This window comes from Sinohyriopsis cumingii, chromosome 12 (assembly GCF_028554795.1).
Source record: "Sinohyriopsis cumingii isolate HCF-2022 chromosome 12, ASM2855479v2, whole genome shotgun sequence".
Lineage (NCBI taxonomy): Eukaryota > Metazoa > Mollusca > Bivalvia > Unionida > Unionidae > Sinohyriopsis > Sinohyriopsis cumingii.
In genome coordinates, this window is record NC_142972.1 from 103,851,528 (window position 1) to 103,872,342 (window position 20,815).

A 20,815-nucleotide genomic window follows, 5' to 3' on the forward strand; every position below is an offset into this window, starting at 1 on the left:
CATTCCTCCATTTGCCACTATCATCTCCAAATTGTTACAAGTTTATTTTTGTGGAGGCTGCATTGAGGTCAAGGTCGTTTACCAGTAGGTTAAATTGTAGGGGACATATTACACTGTCTTGCAGTGTTCCACTTTCAAGTGAAAATTCTTCCGAATGGGTGATGCCTATTCTTGTGGTAATTTCCTGGCCTGTGAGTAAATCGCCAATTCAGTTGCACAAGCGTCAAGTTGTCCAAATTGGTTTAATTTGGTCATTAATCTATTGGTCAATACTAGGTCAAATGTTTTTTCGACGTCTAGAAAAACAGCTATGAAGTTGCGATCGGTTTCCTATGTGCGTTAAAAGCGAGTTTGATGTCTGTTTCCAAAATCTGAGAAGCTGGTCAGTGGTGGACCGTTTGTTCCAAAAGCCACATTGATTTATGGAGAGTAGGTTATTGGTTTCTAGGTGGTGTTTTAACCTATTTGCGATTATTGTCTCCATTAGTTTGCAAATATTGTTTGTAAAGGAGATGGGTCGGTACGATTTTATGTTGTTGGGATCTTTACCCAGCTTGGGGGTTGGTATTACTATGGACTGTTTCCATTTGGTGGTTACTTGGCCTTTATCCCATATCCTATTAAAGAGTTTGATTATGGCTATTGTTATATTGATCGATATTTTTCTTTAGATAATGTAACCTAACTGATCCTTACCAGGGGATGTTTCGTTTTTGGATCGTAGGGCTATCTCCCATTCATGTACTGTGCTGTCGCTATTTAGGTGAGATTCTTTTGTTCCTTGGTCTTGAAACATTTGAAGTTGGGTTTCCTCCATTATTTTGGTTTGTTCTTGAAAGTTTTTGGTGTTAATATTGTTGCTACTCATGTTGGAAAAATGCTTCGCTAGGAGGTTTGCCTTATTTTTATTTGTTATGGCATTTTGAATTTTTGGGGCTGAGGTACTTGCTTTCCCTTTTATGGAGTTTGATTTTAGACTCAGTTTAGAGCAAAAGGTTTGCCATAGAATAATTTTAGCAGATTTGGCACTATTTGGCTCTTACTATCCTGTGAAAATTGTTTTTACTGAAAATGACCGTGTATGTAACTTTATTATGAGAACGTGTTACAGAAAACAGTCACATATAACACTGTATTATGAACAATTATTGCATAAAATGACCATATATAGAATTTGAATATGATAATTTGTGTCACATAATACAACCATGTCTAGAAAGTTTTTTAAAACTGTTAATACAGAAAACGACCATGCTTATGGCTTTATTATGAAAACTGTTTTTCAGACAACGACCATGTCTAGAATTTTATAATGAAAACTGGTATTACAGAAAATGACCATTTATCAAATTTTAGTCTGAAAAATGTTACTACAGAAAATGTACATCCATAGAATTTTACGAAATAATTTGATTCAAATGCAACACACCATCTGCTATTCAATAAGTGTATAATAAATTAGAGAAATCCAATGCTAATTTGGCCACCTCAGCTTTTATTCAGGGGAATAAGTTGTAGACTTGTTCCAAGGTGTAATAAATGATGAAAGAAATCACATGTAAATTTGATAACATTAGCTTTTACCTAGAGGGATAACTAGACAACTTGTTCCAAGTTAGATTAAATGTTACTCATACATAATTCAATATCTGTCTTTTGGGAAGTGATCAATTTCTGAATGTTGTTCCTCTATTTTGTGATAAAAGTATAATTCCAAATACTGAAATTCTGTACAACAATTTATATGGTGACACTCTTGTACAAGAAAGTATTGTTTATTAGACGTTTGTATATAATGAAGTGTTTTTAACCGAAAGAAGAGTACTAAAAAATGTCTTCCTAATGAAAGAAAGAATGATGGTGTTTATTACCCATTGCAAAATTGTACAAATCCATTTTTTATGGAAATGGAGAATAATGAAGTTTCTTACCCAAAATACAGGATGTTGCCAACATCATGCTGAAACTTAAGAAACAGATCTAATTCCTCTCTGGACTCTATCTTGACAGCTTCCTTTTGGTTCATTTCCTCTAGTAGACTGTATGGGATCACCTGTAGGTTAGATGGCACATAGCACGTTTACTACGTAAAGATTTATTATAAGCTGAACACTGGGTGCTGACTATAAAATGTTTACGATTACAATTGATTGATAAACATAATCCATATGAGTAATTACCTAATATAGATTTACCTTGGCTTCTGTTAAAAGACCACTTGTTATGGTTAGGTCAAAGCAAAGTATACAGATGAAATAGGACCAAATTCCTTCTTAAATATATAAAGTACCATATGCCTCCCATTAAAAGCCCCTCTCAAACTTCCACAACACTTTAGTATATTGTAAGAGAGCTTAATCAGTAAGAACCCCACTATCCGTTTATCAGTATAGCAACCAGGTATGACCATGTTTTTATCACAAGATAATTTGGATAACTACTTACTTCACACACATCAAAATAGTAATTACTCTAAATATATTTAATTTTAGTAGATATATACTAGTCAATAGACACTAGTACATGACAAAAATATGTAATATGAACTTCCTCCCCATACACACATATATAGATATGCATTTGCACGCAATTAAAATATATTTACTTATATGGATGTACGAACAAAGTTAAAAATAAAAAAAATAAAAAATAAAGAATGAATTACTGTGAATTGCAGTGACACATCTGATACACTATTCTGATATGTATATGTCTGGAGCAGTAGTCTGATATGTGTATATCTGGAGTACTGGTCTGATATCAGTACATCTGGACCACAAGTCTGGTATGAGTACAACTGGACCACTAGTCTGATATGTGTACATTTGGACCACTAGTCTGATATGGGTACATGTGGACCACTATTCTTATATGTGTATATCTGGTCCAGTAGTCTGATATATGTACATGTTGTTCAATAGTCCAATATTGGCACATGTGGACCACTATTCTAATCAGTGTACATGTGGACCACTAGTCTGATATGTGTACATGTGGGCCAGTAGTCTGATATGTGTACATCTGGTTCACTAGTCAGATACGGGGACATCTGGACCACTTGTCCAATATGGGTACATTTGGACCACTAGGCTGATATGTGTACACGTGGGCCACTATTGTGATATGGGTGATCTGGTTCACTAGTCTGTTATGTTTAAAGGGTTATGGTGATATCATGAGCAGTTTTAGAGTATGCTTTGGAAACAAAAGAATAACTGAGATAAATATGTAGAACCCATTTTAATAATCTCTTTAAACTTTACTTCGCAATCAATAATAACCCTTATAAATTTCACCAGTCAGTCAATAATAATCCCTGTAAGCTTCACTAGGCAAGCAAACATCACCAGAGAGGCATCCATAATCTCTGTAAACTTCAACTGGCAAGCAAAACTGATACCTGTCAACTTCACTCGACAGGCAATAGTAATTCTTGTACAGTCACTTGTCAGGCAATATTAATAATACTGCCATGATTTTACTGTAATCATCCAATAACAGAAATTGAGGTTTTAACTAAACTGGGCTGTTTTATTGGTTTGTTGTTGTCTGCAGAATTATTACTACATCATAAGGGATGCATGCATACATACATACATACAAACATACATACATACATACATATTTAAATACACGCTTTGACATACATATACAAAGATTATATGATGGTTTGTTAAAAAAAACTGGAAAAAGAATGAAACTTTGATGATGTGGATACATCTTTCTAATAACCACACTCACAGTTCTAAAGGGTTATCAATGGCTGTCACAATTCTACTGGGTTATCAATGGCTGTCACCATTCTAATGGGTTCTCAATGGCTGTCACCATTCTACTGGGTTCTCAATGACTATAATGACAGCATGTACTAACCATAGTGTATCACTATTCTACTGTGTTATATATGGCTGTCCTGACGTTATGTAATACTCAAAATCTTTCACTATAGTGTTGGGTTATCAACGTCTGTAATGACCACAATATGTTGCTATTCTACTGGATTACGAATGACTGTGACGACAGTAGGTAATACCCAAAATTATGTCCGCATTATACTGGAATATCAATGGCTATAATGAAAGCGTGGAAGTGTAATTATCCTGTTTGAAGCAGTAATATTTCTTCATTTTTTTAAACTATAAAAATATCACTTTATGTTATTCTTGACTTTGGATGATCACATGAAAATGAAAATCAATAATGCAGTCATATGTACCTTAACACCTGCAGCCTTAAGGCTCATCAGGTGCTCTTCCAAAATGAGCCACCTAACTGGAATGGCCTCACCCCAATATGGCTGCTCTGATGCAAGCTGTATAATTTTCTTTTTTAAATCATCCAACTTCTGGTCAATCACAGTGTTGTCAATGGCAAAGTCCTCATCAGCCAGGTGAACAATGGTTGGCTTGGTACCAATATATTCATACCGGATCTGCCGAAAGTAACTATCACACACAGCTTCTCTGGAATCCTAAAATCAAGAATAAATTACTAATGGACAAGACCATAAATATCCATCTCTCGCTACGTTTGGTATGATGGAGACGTTACACAGAAACCTGTTTACCATTGATTTATGGTGAGTTAGTTTGTGCCTTTAGGTAAATATATGTAAGATTGTAGTTACTGAGTCACATCTAATGCCCTGCACACAAGAAAAAGACCTCTTTACATTACATATTCATAACGTTATGTCTTGGCACATTTTACATTGTATTGCACACTAGATGATCATGATATGTATGACACACAAGATTATCATAATCACCATGACACACTAGATGTGCATGATCAACATAACAAACTAGATATGCCTGATCATCATGACGCACTAGATTCTCATCATCACCATGACACACTAGATGATCAATATTACCATGACACACTAGATGTACATGATCACCATGACACACCAGATGATCGTGGTCAGCATGACAATCAAGATGATCCTGGTCACCATGACACACTAGATGTGCATACTCACCAAGACACACTAGATGTGCATGATCATCAAGACAATAGATATGGATGATCACCATGCCTTACAAGATGTGCATGATAACCATGTCATACAATATGATCATGATCACCATGACACACTGGATAATCATGATCACCATGACATACTAGATGATTTAGATAACCATTACACACTAGATGTGTATGACCACAATGACACACTAGATGTGCATGCTTACCATTACTCACTAGATGATCATGATCACCATGACACAATATATGTGCATTATCACCATGCCGCACTAGATGTGTATGATCACCAAGACACACTTGACGTCCATGATCACCAAGACAGACTAGATGATCTTCATCACCATGACACACTAGATGATCATGATCAACATGACACGCTAGACGTGAATGATCACCATGACACACTAGATGAGCATGATAACAATGACACACTATATGTGCATGATCACCATGACACACTAGATGTTCATGATCACCATGGCATACTAGATGATGATGACCACCATGACATACTAAATGATCATGATCACCATGACATATTAGATGATGATGACCACCATGGCATACTAGATGATGATGACCACCATGACATACTAGATGATTATGACCAGCATGATATACTAGATGATCCTGATCACGATGACACACTAGATGATCATGATCACCATAACACTAGATGATCATGATCATCATGCTATATATGTTATATCACCATTCTTTTTGCTGGCATGGAATCTTTCAAAGTCAGAGCGAGCACATAGGGAAGTGTACATTATGACATACGCTGGATATGCACCATTAAATATATTTTAGTGAAAAGTCCATATTTTAAAATAGCTAGTTATTAGATACAAAGATAATGCATCCAGATGGCTAGATGGTTGATATATAAATATGCATTCGTATGGCTAGATGGTTCATATAAAAATAATTCATCCATATTGCTTGATGATTGGTACTTACATAATATATCCATATGGGTAGATGATTGATGTATAAATAATACATTCATATGGCTAAATAGTTGATAAATAGATATAAAATCCATATGACCATCCATACATACAAAATATATCCATATGGGTAGATGGGTGATGAATAGTAATAATACATTCCTATGGAAAAATAGTTTATATATAGATATGAAATCCATTCAGGAGGTGCAACAATAGCGACACTGTCAAGATTGTTACTATGGCAACATTACTGGATGTCCTAGTAGCACTATCTTCATCAAGAACCAACAAGACCATAACACGAATGTCACAGGTTTCATCCTGCGTGTGGTTTAGGGAGAATTAATGATAATAAATGTGTACAACATAATGGATGGACCATCCAATAGGCTCTTCTGATCTATGACCAGTGTAGCTAGGACTATACATCTATTATTATAATTGGAATTAATAAACATATATAATACATGTATTACAACCTTGTACTTCTTACTTCCCTGACACCTTGATGACTATTTGGACTTACTTATAACTAAACCTACCTGTTGAATCTGATCCACATGTGTTCCCACCAGAATCACAGGAGGGGTCTTTGCTCCTGGCGATGGTGTGCAAGAATGTATTGAATTCAACCAAACTTCCACAAGCTCTGTAAAAGGAAAGTACCACAGAAATGTCATATCTATTGGAATGAAGAATTGTCATCACATATATCATTGATATCAAATGTTCACAAAGTATTGATATAAAGCTGTTACACAAATATGCCAAACTAATGTAATTGAACTTTTTATCACTTGATTGTTAGCAATTCATTTAACAAAATATTACATTTCTCATATTTTGGGTGCTAAGAGTATCTTAGTGGAAAGGTGGCTCTACTGGCCAAAAATAATTTCCAGGAATATAAGACAAGACCATTTCCACTTTAAGTGCTTAGTGTTTAAAATTCACGATGGCGCTATTAAATGGCACATGGGCACTATTTTATTTCAAGACCAACTAGGCATTATTATAAGTCTGCCAGTGAACATGTTGATATGACTATTAATTCAGGAGAAACAGCCATATCAACATGTTCAAGCTGAGCACTGTAATGGCCATACCAGCAGTGTAATATTCATTTTTAGGACAAACTAGACTTGAGATAAATGTGTGTGTGTCAAGTTATGATTCAATCCTCCATGCAGTTTATAAGAAGTAGCCGTCATAAATTTGTACCAACAGATCTGGAAATTATAGACAACAGACCTTAGGTCAGACTATAAGACATATATAAAGAGGTAATACAGAAGACCCTTTCATGTATGCTTACTGTTGTTGTCCATGACCCGTATAGGTAATACAGATGACACTTTCATGTACGTTTAGTGTTGTGGTCCATGACCAATAGAGGTAATAAAGAGACATTTTCATGTATGCTTACTGTTGTGGTCCAAGACCAGCATAGGTAATAAAGAGACATTTTCATGTATGCATATTGTTGCGGTCCAAGACCAGCATAGGTAATAAAGAGACATTTTCATGTATGCTTACTGTTGCGGTCCAAGACCAGCATAGGTAATAAAGAGACATTTTCATGTATGCATACTGTTGCGGTCCAAGACCAGCATAGGTAATAAAGAGACATGTTCATGTATGCTTACTATTGCAGTCCAAGACCAGTATAGGTAATAAAGAGACATTTTCATGTATGCATACTGTTGCGGTCCATGACCAGTATAGGTAATAAAGAGACATTTTCATGTATGCATGCTGTTGCGGTCAAAGACCAGCATAGGTAATAAAGAGACATTTTCATGTATGCTTACTGTTGCGGTCCAAGACCAGCATAGGTAATAAAGAGACATTTTCATGATGCATGCTGTTGCGGTCCAAGACCAGTATAGGTAATACAGAGACCCTTTCATGCATGCTTACGTTTGTGGTCCAAGATCAGTATAGGTAATAAAGAGACCCTTTCATGTGTGCTTACTGTTGTAATTTATGACCAACAGAGCTAATAGAAATACCCTTTGATATATGCTTATTGTTGTGGTCCGAGAGCAGTATAGGTAATAAAGAGACCCTTTCATGTATTCTTAGTGTTGTGGTACGAGACCTGTATAAGTAATAAAGAGACCCTTTCATGTAAGCTTACTGTTATGGTCAAAGACAAGTACAGGCAATAAAGAGACCGTTTCATGTATGCTAACTGGTGTGGTCCAAGACCAATATAGGTAATAAAGAGACCATTTCATGTGTGCTTACTGTTTTGGTCCATGACCAATAGAGGTAATAAAAATACCCTTTCATGTATGCTTATTTGTTTGGTTCATTACCTGTTGCATTAATAAAGAGACCACTGTACATCTAACCTACAAATATCAGTCTTTGTTTCTACAGCCTTATATATGATGTAGATCAGTAGAGAAATAGAGTGTTTTGTCAAGGTGCACAAAGCAATCAACTTTTTTTTAAGTTACTGATCATTTAGTTTGCTGAGTAAAGTGAGAAAGAGACATCTATCTTGAGTAGCGCAAACTTTGGGAGAACAACATCTGGGATGTTTATGCTATAATATCATCTGGTGGCCCAAATTTCCACTGACAGCTACATAATGTTTATTTGGAAATACTCTAATTGAATGTTGGCTTTCCTGAAATGTTTTCCCTCATTCCGTTCATATCCTTAGTATGTGTTGATGAATTGGAATTATGACTTGACCATTATCCCAATCTTAATCTTACAAAATATTTGCATTGCTTTCAAGTCACTTTAAACTATAGTTGTTTTAAAGCCAAACTTACCATAGACTTTGCATAATTTAATTCCCTCCATATCAAAACAGCAATCATCTGTCACTGTATCTGTAACTTGCTTACTGATATCTGAAACAAGGAGATATATTGCCCGATGCGTTAGAAAAGTCTGATGTGTTGTGTAAAAAGAAAACTGACCAGCAAAGTCTACCATCGTTACAGGTATTTCTGTTCCTTGCTTTACTGTATCAGCTTTATCATGCAACAATTTCAAGACTTCCATCGCTGGGCCATCAGTGATATTGCCCGCAGTTGACTGCGTTTCATTCACACCTTGTTCATTGCTTTGATTTGATGGGAATTGATCTGGGTCAGTGCTAGCTTGACTGTCCCGACTAACAGGTTGCAAATGGAAGACGTGGTCACCTGCACGATTCTTTTTCTCCCTTTGATATATAATTTCAATAATACGACCATTTCCTTCCCTTTGATAAATAATCTCAACTTGCTCTGCTCTGTTGTCAGTCAATTTCCTCTTCTTTACTTGATCATTCAGGACTTGGGCTAGACGCTGTAGTCGCAAATTCTGTTCTGAATCTGAAATATATCAAGCACTGAACTCATTCGTCCTAAGGAGAAGAGAGAGAGAGAGAGAAAGAAAGAGAGAGAAAATTGTATAGTATTTAGAAATGTTAATTAATGCATAATAATAAATTAGATGAACTGTCAATATTTTAAAATATTTTGATTACCTTTTGTTGGTTCGTCATTTCGCTTAGTTTCTATTCTGCGCTTATTTCCCCATGCCAGCACGTGAATGCCTGACAGTTCAGGTTCAACGTACAAGAAACTAACCATATTTGTTATGCACTACTTTCGTCATAAAACCATATCTCATGTTTAAATCATATGTGTGTCTTATATTTATATAATACATGTGAATAAAAATAGACTCAAAAAGAAACAAACACCTTATACATTTGGATATGGTATTGTGAACAACAGGAAAAATCGTAAAACTATATTCTTTTAGAGGACTTGCATGAATGTGAGGAGTTCATTCAAACGGTCTATACACAGCTGTACGGAGTATATTGTAAATCTACTCAAAGTGTAAATATGTGTATTTGTATGTGATATCAATAAAATATATGTATAGGATGTACACTGTATCAATGAAATACCACACGTATAAATGTTTCATTAAAAAAAAATTGGCAAGCCTTGTTTCCTTTTCAATGAGGGGCCCCAAGTCGCCGAGTGGTCTAAAGCGCTCACCGTTCCTGATCACTGTCATCTCCTCTGTATGCGTGGGTTCGAGTCCAAGGCTCAGCTAGCGTGGGTACGTGGAGAAGCCTGCCAGTAGCTTCTCCTGGGTCGGTGGTTCTTCCCTGGGTCTTCCAGGGTTTTTCCTCCACCAATTATACTGGCCACCATGTATAGCCTATATTATGCTGACAAATAGCGTTAAACCCTAGAACAACAACAACAATAATCCTTTTAATGAAAAAGGTATACGTCTTGTGGTATATATATATATATATATATATATATATATATATATATATATATATATATATATATATATATATATATATATAGTACAACTTATGCAAATATGCCAGCAATTATGGACATTAATTAACAATAGGCTTAAATGGACCAGGTATATCACACGCATATTACGCATATGCCTTGGGTTGAAAGACATGCATAATAGAGGAATTTATGGCTGTTTGCTCATAAATGGTTGCTTTCTGTCCATAAGGTACTGAAAATGATAACCCAGACACAATATGAATCATAAAATACTGACAATTATAACACAGGGGCTATGCAAATCACAAGGAACTGACAATGAAAACCAAAACACTATATAAATCGTAAGGCACTCACAATGTTAACCCAGACAGTTTATGGATCATAAAGCACATTTGATTAAGTTGATTGTTATGTTATATAATCTGATATAAAAATGGTACGAATCTGATACCAATGCCATAAACTGTTTCTTGTCCTATTTGTGTGACAGGATACAAAAGTTCTTCATCAGTCCAATTTGTTCAACTAAAAATGTTTCTTCGGTAATACTTTCCCAAACAGAATACCTTAGGAGAACTACTACCACACTGACAATTTAGCCCTTCCAGCTTAAAATATTTTAGTTCAAAAGTTAAATTATCTGCCCACCTATGTCACGGTTATAGTGAACTTCCCTTAATACCAAGACTGGCGTCAAATCCTGTGAACTCAACATTTACTACTAGAGTAGGAGGCACACTCTCTATAAAAATGTACACGTGGAGAGGCTGGACGGGTTCATGTGTATTATAATTGGGTATTATCGTAAAAACATTTTAATATAAATATATTGGTTTTATCTTCAAATAAGTTACCCAACTATAATACCTTTGGTGAATAGGTAAAATGAGGAGGGGAATACATCCCCTTACTCCAGAGGGAAAAACTTTGGTCGCCTCAGGTGTATCAGACAGCTTCTAGATAACATGACTGGAAAATAGTATCCATAAACTGTTTCTTGTCCTATTTGTGTGACAGCTTCTAGATAACATGACTGGAAAATAGTATCCATAAACTGTTTCTTGTCCTATTTGTGTGACAGGATACAAAAGTTCTTCATTTCCATGGTCCATTTAAGTCTATTTAAGCCATGGTCCATTTAAGCCTATTGTTAATTAATGTCCATAACTGCTGGCATATTTGCATAAGTTGTACATATATATATATATATATATATATATATATATATATATATATATATATATATATATATATATATATATATATATATATATATACCACAAGACGTATACCTTTTTCATTAAAAGGATTGTTGTTGTTGTTGTTGTTCAAGGGTTTAACGATATTTGTCAGCATAATATAGGCTATACATGGCGGCCAGTATAAGCATGAGCATCTTCTAAAGGGAACATTTTACCTGAAGCGAATCCTGTGGAAGTCATGAGGCCTCCTTACGCTTACATTATGGGTAAGGGTTCCTCCAGATCAAACTAAGCATTTTAGGATGAAAGATCTCTGATAAGAACTGGAGAAATACGTATGGATCTCCATGCCACAGCATGGATAATTACAGTTAGAGAACAGTTTCGCACATATGCAATGTTTGAAGTGACTCTCCAAACCCCATGAGCCGATAAGGAAAGCAAATTCATTGTGCTTTAATGTCTTTAAAACTATTTATTATAGGTCTAAGCAGTAAATTTATCTTTTTATTATGGAGTGACAACCTGGATAACACATATCTGCTTGTATAGCTTTCAGTAATTGTTTATAAACATAGTCATATGGTACTGAATGAGAGGAAAACATTATAGTAAAACCTGCTCTGGTTGTCTACTAAATTATTTTAAACTAAGATAATAAAAAATACTAAAATAAATATATGTTTAGCACATTAAATATCTTTCCCCAGGTATACGTACCCTTGGATGTAATACAACAATACAATGAAATAAGCTAAACACAAAATGTGTTCCATTTTATTGTTCAGTGTTCAGTATTGTTAAGACATTGATTGACATATTGTGGTATTTTGGTCTAAGCTGATATTATGGAAATTATAATGAACCGTTTTACTTTATACAGTATTACTTACTAGTATTAATTGCGAACTGACATTATAAAGATTATGACAGAAACATTAAAACAGATTATTTGAATTTAACTGTGTACAACCGCATGAGCAAATATCCATGTATTATAGAAGGATTGTGATCAAGTTCACATTCTGAATAGGATCTCACTGTACCTATAGTTGATCTGTATGGTACATATCTGGATATACGCACTTACAATATCCCTAAATGGTATTTTCATCATGAATATGCTTATATAGGGTAATATATCTTAATTTAGTACTTTGACAGAGTGCGGTATTGTAGCATCAGCGTATATCACATTTCAATGAAACATTCAACTTAATTGTTAACCGAAACTAAAATACACATAACGTGTTCAAACAGATCATTTGAATTATGTGTGCACATTTGATCTTAATAATCACATGGTACATGTTCCACACATGCAAATTTTCATCCTTGTTTACAAGTTTTGGGGATCAGGATTTCACATTTAGTTGACGATATAAGATATATTGTTACCTAAAGCTGATATGTGAGACACACATTTGGCTGTGTTCATTTGCAATATCCAAAATTGTAATTTCCATCTTGGATATAATTACTTATAATAATATATTTTAATATAGTACATTGTCCTTTAACTTACCTGTATAATTATATGTGCTAATTTGTTGTACCAATGATCAAACCTCACCATCCCCACATTGTCTTAAACTTTATGATACCTAGTATACCTATTTAGTTATTAGCCAGCACATGGCTAAATATACCTCTGGAAAACTCATATGTTTTTTGGATGACTTTATCACTTCAATATATATTCATTGCTTCAGATTTCTGAGTGTCACTATGACAAGTTTCATATTTTCCGATGCTTGCACCTTAATGTCAGTTTGAAATCTCCATATGTAACACATTTTAACTTCATTTACCTGAATCGTAATGTTGTCTAAGATTAAGTGAAACATTTATCTTTTCAGGTCTAGCCTGGTATATGGAACAAGGTGGAAGAGTTAAAGAAGTTTGGAAACTCTCAAGTAGTCAAATGGTATAGCAAGGTGTCATAAGGACATATGCAATGTACCTGCCGTAAGTGACCAAGATTTTAGTTCATTTTACCATACTGATATATAGCACCTCAAAGACATGGATTAGGTCTTCATACAAAATGTCAGCACCATTGATCAGTAATGTAGAGGCTCCATGGAACTGTATTTTCTTATTAGATTGTCACCTTTTTTGGTTATCAAGATCGACATGCAATGCATTTTTGTATAAAACATGGTACTAGTCCCATCAAAATTTGTTATCAATGCTTTTTATATTTGATATATATTTTCAGACAGGCCGCATCCTGTTTATACTCCATTGTTTAATGCATTGCAAAATACCTTTAATTAAGGGATACATGACAAATTTAGTTTTGGTTTCTCAAGAGAACTTGGGTCAAATCTGCACCCTGTGGAACACCAATGTTAAACATTTTCTGAAAACTGTCACGCACCTTGTTTACTATGAAATTCAAAAACAATTCATTTATAAATCTGAAACAGTTGTGATATGCAACTACAAGTATTTGACTAAAATAGGCCATAAATAATTTGGCCCGATATGAATCAGATCAAAATAATTACTTTTGGTTTTTTACCCTTGTATGAAGTCCCAGTCTATTTTAGAACATGTTTTCCTCTCTCGTTTTTGTGGTGATACAAAAATTATAATTAATCATTCTTGGTGTTGATATAATGGTAATTGTTTAATCTTTAGAATGAGATTATTATGGTGTGGTTGTCTGTGTGGATTTCGGCAACAGCGCACAATGAGTAATGATGCGTATGTGATGACCTTGTAGAGAAATATGTAACCCTATGTACGGTGCTCTGTTTATAGTCCAGCCTCTCATAAAATGCCAGATGACCTATGCCAATAACTCCACTGTGAGTCGATTTTAGAGAGTACTTTAGAATAAGATATGATTTAGCATCATTTGAACACAATGGAAAGCTCAGTACTGAGAAACAAATGTAAAGAATATATTTCATGTTAACTAATTGTAATCTGATTCCATATGACTGGATTCTTCATTTGTTAATGTTATGAATTACTTGAACCTACATGATGTGTTGCCAAGATACTTGCATGCAGACTTAAAAATTAGCAGACTACCTCAAGGATCACTAGATACACTTGTGTTCTAATTGAATAACCTTGTTAAATAAAGAACTGTCATTATTATTATTATTATTACACCCAGGAGTGTTACCAAGTTTTATACCTGAAGGATGACTAGATACATTTGTGTTCTAATTGATTACCCTTGTTCAACAAAGAATTGTCATTATTATTATTATCATAGCCAGGAGTGACATTCCTATTAGCAGACGGGTAAGATACATATCAAGTTTTATGACACACTGGTTAGAAGCAGATATGAATGAACTGACCCAGTGACAGGCAGAAATTATAATAAATCTCCATACTTGATGCTAAAGTGTTGGAATAAATAATGTCCTACCTCCTTCATTTAAGGTCCATTTCAATGCATCATGTGACACTTTGCAACAATAAACATGGACAATAATGCCTTCTGTACTTTGTCGATCGTTGATGTTGACCTCCTTCTCCAGGAAACGTTTGATGAGTGTTGTCTTACCTACACCCAAATGACCCACAACCATTACACGAATGCTATAGACTTTTGCTTCCCCATCTTTCATTGCCTCCTTGAATAGTTGAATGGATCGAGTATTCATTCTCAATATTTCTGCTGGGATGGTTGCAGTGTCTAAAATAAAAGAATTGCTTGAATTGTTAAGGTCATCAGCACATACATGACTGTAGCAAACATTTAATAGTTTATCATACAGCTTTGACTCTGTTGGATTCTTGGATTCAAATGATGGAAACTATATTGTAGAGGTTAAGAACACACACCATCAAAGGGATTTATGTTGAACTGGGTAAAGAGAATTTCCATGAATTCAAGATAGAACTTTTAACAGGTTAGTGGTGAAACAATCTCTGAACATTCTTCAAGAATAATAAGATTTTCAAATCAACAACTGCATTCGACATATTGGACGTCAAAGTGTTGCCAGTTTTATTTAGGACCAATTATTCCCGATCTTAAATCCATTGTCGACAACATTATGTCAGTAACATAGAGGTATACGTGTACCAAGATTCTTTCCATTGTGAATGTTGCAAAAGTAGACAACTTCACCTTACAGTCAAGACGTTCTCAAAAGTTCTTAATATCTGCACAAGAAGCATTAGAAGCAGTAAACTAGACTAATTGCTGAATTATTTGACAACAAAACAAAAAAAAAAAAACAGCGAAAAAATAAAACGTTTATTTCATGAAACAAATGTTAACGTTGTAACTCATCTTTTAATTGTTCTACTATCAAAACATTGATGATTAGATCTCGCTGCAAGTAACTCTGAAGCTTGCTTCTAAACAATGAACAAGTAACGGGTCAGAAATGGCCCAAATTGATAGAGGCATGTCCAGAAAGGCTGATAACGTTTCAGAAAGGACCAAGATGGAAATTGTCTTTATTATGGTGTTTCTTGGCTGCTGTTATTATAGGATTCCATACTATATTGTACTATTAACTTTGACAGCCATTATATGCAGTTTTTTTTTGTCGTATAAGGTATACTTTTGAAAAGTGAAAATTTATATAATATGCATGTTCGGATAATATACATATTTCTTATAGTATGGTGTTTATTTGCTGATGTTGTTCTAGGCTTGCATAATAGGCAGTACAGTTAACTTTATGTGACAACCGTTATGTGCAAATATTTTGGTAAATATGTAATATTTGATAATAGAAGTTAATGTTCAAGTTTTATTACTGGTCATTATTAATAGATTTATGCATGTGAAATTGTGTTAGCGTTTTTTGTCTTTTGTTGCTAATGATAGTCAACCAATGAGCAAAACCATTGCACCATTCCTTCTTGTCTTTCTATCCCACCATGCAATGTTTTTTAAATCTCCTTAATTCTTTTCCAGTTTTGACTTGACTTTCATTGCAACCAGAACGCAATTACGGTGCCTACAATACACAATAGAGCAAACATTTATTTAGAGTCTAAATTATATCAGTAAATTAAATTACGAACATACATTAATTAATGATAATGGATTTATCTGAAACATGAGAAGAGCTAATAGTGTTCGCAAATGAAAATATTTATCGATCATTAATGGAATCGTCATGACAAGGCATACTGCTAACAAAGTAGGCATACACAAGTTACAAGTGGGTTACACTAACTTCTATTCAGTCTATATATGCTACAACAAAGGTGTTCTGCATTCACTTACTTTGAAAGATTTCTTTCACACTAATTAATTTGCCTTATTTGAACTTAATTACAGTCAGAAACTTGCTTTATTTTCTTCTTTGTTCATTTTATATAGCACAAGTAGAGAGAGTCGCAATTAATTTCAAGATCATTCATGTATGGATGTGACATATTGCACAATAATACTTTACTTTGGTACAACATTAATATTACTTATCTCAACACGGCAAAAATGGACAAAATTTTATAGTAATTATCTGTGTCTGAATGGAAGGATAACAATTTGCAAATGGTCTGTCATGATAGACTACTTAGTGTTCTGGTAGATAATTACCTAGCATGGATTGAACATATCAAACATATCAGTAAAAAAGTCAATTCAAGTTTATGGCTTCTCAGTAGATAAAACATTTTCTCCCTGAAATTCACAGAAAACTATTTTATAACAGTTACATACAACCCTATTTAGACTACTGTAATACAGTATGGGGCAATTCAAATGATAAAAATATAGCAAAGCTGGCACATCTTCAAGAAAGAGCTTTACGGCTAATATCAATCCAGAAAGAAAGCAAGGCCAATTCAGCAGGTAAATTAGAAATATTTCCTATTAAAGACCGAATCTTTTTGTTAAAAGCCAAATTAATGTACAGGATATCCCACAATAGCGCTCCTGAATATTTACAAACACTATTCCAGTATAGGCTACCTGGTAATACTACCCAACTGCGATCCATATCTACCAAACAGAATAAAATTCTCAAACCAAATAAGGAGTTACTTAAAAAAGTTTTCAATACTCTGACTCTGCTCTGGAATAGTATTCCAGTTGAGATTAGAAATGCCCGCTCTATTTCTTTCTTCCAAACACAATATATCCAGTGGCTTCAGAGATGCAGCTAAAATAAATAAATTTGTTGTATGAGAGCCTCAAGATATCTTAGTTCTTAGCTAATTGTGTTACCCTCTTTAAATAAGGTCATTATTATTATTATTATTATTATTATTATTATTATTATTATTATAGTAGTAGTAGTAGTAGTAGTAGTAGTAGTAGTTATGAAAGTGTAGGCTGGCAGGATTTAACTCTGTGAAGTTTCAATAGTGCCCACACCAGAATGACTTAATATATATATATATACATATATATATATATATATATATATATATATATATATATATATATATATATATATATATATATATATATATATATATATATATTATGGTGAAGGTGACTTTATGGTAAATGCATCAGATACAACACATAGTGATTCATTTATGAAAACTGTATTCAAATCACGAAGAAGAAAAACATTTAGTGTTTCAATTAATGATCCACTCGACTAAATCATTCAAGCCCGGATGGTCTGTTTTTCTGCACCTCACCCATCAAAAACTTGTTTGGCAACCTTTCGTTTATTATATACTTCCATGTCGGATGATTATTATTTTTCTCTTTATTTTTTCCTCAGCTATTCAAACGTTTTCTTGCTACAGTGATATGCATGTTGATCCAAAAAAGAGTAGGGTCAGAACAAAACAATACTAAATACAAGTTTAATTAACATTCAGCAGTCAATTATTAATCATTTAATACTTTTGTTCATTAAATCTGAATTCATTAGAGCTGTAACAAAGAATATTAACAAAGCCGACTCCCTTTCTATAATTAATACACAATGTCAAACTTGCATGGTTTAAAATTAACCCCTGTACCAAAAGTGTGCTATATTCTTCATCACTTAACCTCAGTCAACTGCAGGTTACATTTATCATCATAAAGGAGATAATCCAAACTTGTTCGTCATGTATGATTTAAGTACTTATCATTTAATGGCCTATTTTATATTTAGGTTGTCTCTTAAGACATGTATTTTGTTTACTTGACAATCAAGAAAAAAATATTTTTAAATTTACTTAGCAGTTACATTTTCAAATATTTGCAGGAATCTGATATTCACCTATATTCAGGTCCCAACCTAGCTAATGGTTGTCTCTGAGGTTGATGACTGTATAATGTGAGGTATATTCAGGTCCTAACCTAACTAATGGCTGTCTCTGAGCTTGCTGTCTGTATAAGGTGAGGTATATTCAGGTCCTAACCTAGCTAATGGCTGTCTCTGAGGTTGATGAATTTATAATGTGAGGTATATTCAGGTCCTAACCTAGCTAATGGCTGTCTCTGAGCTTGCTGTCTGTATAATGTGAGGTATATTCAGGTCCTAACCTAGCTAATGGCCGTCTCTGAGCTTGCTGACTGCATAATCTGAAGTATATAACAGGTCCCAACCTAGCTAATGGCTGTCTCTGAGTTTGCTGACTGTATAATGAGAGGTATATTCAGGTCCTAACCTAGCTAATGACTGTCTCTGAGCTTACTGTCTGTATATTGTGAGGTATATTCAGGTCCTAACCTAGCTAATGGCTGTCTCTGAGCTTGCTGACTGTATATGTGAGGTATAGTCAGGTCCTAACATAGCTAGTGGCCGTCTCTGAGCTTGCTGACTGTATAATGAGTGGCTTCTCAGGGATTATTCTGATGCATGTTGTTAATTTAACTTCAGTCGGTGCCAATTGTTATTAATATTGGTCATGGAATGTCTTTGACTGGTGTGTTTCGAAATAAAAGACACTAGACATTACAAATTAACCAACAGGAGTAATGTGTTTAAAGAGTGATTATAATCAATATTGACAATAAACCAGATATCTAGCATCGACACAAGATTTTTATGATCTATGGTTTACCTTGATAATTACAGGGGACCAATACATATTTGCTGCTCTGCAAACAATTAATTAGATACAAAATAAGTGTTCTAAATTTCACAATTTGGACAGTCTGACAAGTAATGCATGTCACAGATTTCAAGGCGATTTGATAACAGTGAAGTAAATGAATAAAGTATGTGTTCACAAATATTTTAATTGTGGGTATACATAAATTGTTCAAACGTTATAGTTTTGAAAATTATTGGTGTAGTTGTTAAGATGAGTTTGGAATTCTACTCCAGTTAATCAAGCACAAAAAGTAAGCCACTTAAGTTGGTAGAGTAGCTCTACAGCAAGGATTTACATTGTCTAATCTTATCGCTTTAAGGTTCCAACAAATATTAAGACAGCAACAGTTAAAATAAATAAAACTATATTTCTCTAAAATATCCGATATTTTAATTTTGTTTATTACATTTTTTAATTATGTTGGTATATCATATTTGGTTAAAGTTAATTTATCCAAGGCATGTTTAATTTTCCAATCAGTGTTCCCAGAACAAGCTGATCTGCCTGACTTACACAGTGTTTAAATCCCTGACTGAAACTGGCAAAAAATAATTCTCCATGGAGAAAAATGGAACGTCCTTGATACAGTTCATGATTAAAAGAATACAACATGAGGAACAAAAGAGGAACACTGGACCTGTTTAACACAGATCATGCTGACTTCAGGTGCAATCAGTGCATACTGTATTCTGTTTTGGTCACTCTAGTGGTAATGTTCCAAATAACTTGGAACAAATGTATTTTGAACTTGTTTAACAGACTTGATATAAATATATTTGATCTAATGATGTAATAAAATGTATGATGTATTCTATAATATCTCAGGACTAGTATTTTAACAAAAATTTAGAGCAAAGTTTTGTGGTTACAACTAAAATAAGATAGTTACCTTAGAACAAATATCAGGATATAATGCATTAAAATGGCATGTAACTAAGTTGTAACTGAGATTAATATACATGATATATGTAAATATGAGTTTAGTTTACTGCATGGATTGTTTGAAGGGTGTTTCGAAACACATTATGTAACATCAAGTGATGGTGCTGTTTAGTATAGGTCATACAATTAGGTACTTGGCTGTACATATCGTATACTTTCATAGTTGCACAAAGTAAAGTGTTACAGAAGCACAAGTGAAAGAAAAATGCAGTTGCAGAAGGGATAGTTAGCTATTATCTGTGTTGCCTTGGCTTCGAAGTGTGGGGATAGGTAACTATTATCCATGTTGCCTTGGGAGTATGGGGATAGGTAGCGATACGTGTATTGTATTGGAAGTGTCGGGAAATGTAACTAGTGCCTGTTATTTCAGATGTGGGGATAGGTAAATGCTGCCTGTGTTTCCTTGGAAGTTCTACAATAGATAATTATGTTGCCTTGAAAATATTGGATACGTAAC

General features: G+C 34.1%; 1 protein-coding gene across 3 annotated transcripts in view; it reads right to left on the reverse strand.

Annotated features, from left to right (window-relative positions):
• LOC149787156 (uncharacterized) overlaps nt 1-20,815 on the reverse strand; it is a 92,279-nt gene that overhangs the window by 19,150 nt on the left and 52,314 nt on the right. For all 3 annotated transcript variants that reach the window (XM_089977648.1, XM_089977649.1, XM_089977650.1), the window contains 5 exons: nt 14,828-15,097; nt 8,738-9,286; nt 6,491-6,597; nt 4,217-4,471; nt 1,932-2,053 (listed from right to left, as the gene is read on the reverse strand). In XM_089977648.1, coding sequence (XP_089833774.1) covers nt 1,932-2,053; nt 4,217-4,471; nt 6,491-6,597; nt 8,738-9,286; nt 14,828-15,097 — 1,303 coding nt within the window. The remainder of the gene's footprint in view (nt 1-1,931; nt 2,054-4,216; nt 4,472-6,490; nt 6,598-8,737; nt 9,287-14,827; nt 15,098-20,815) is intronic.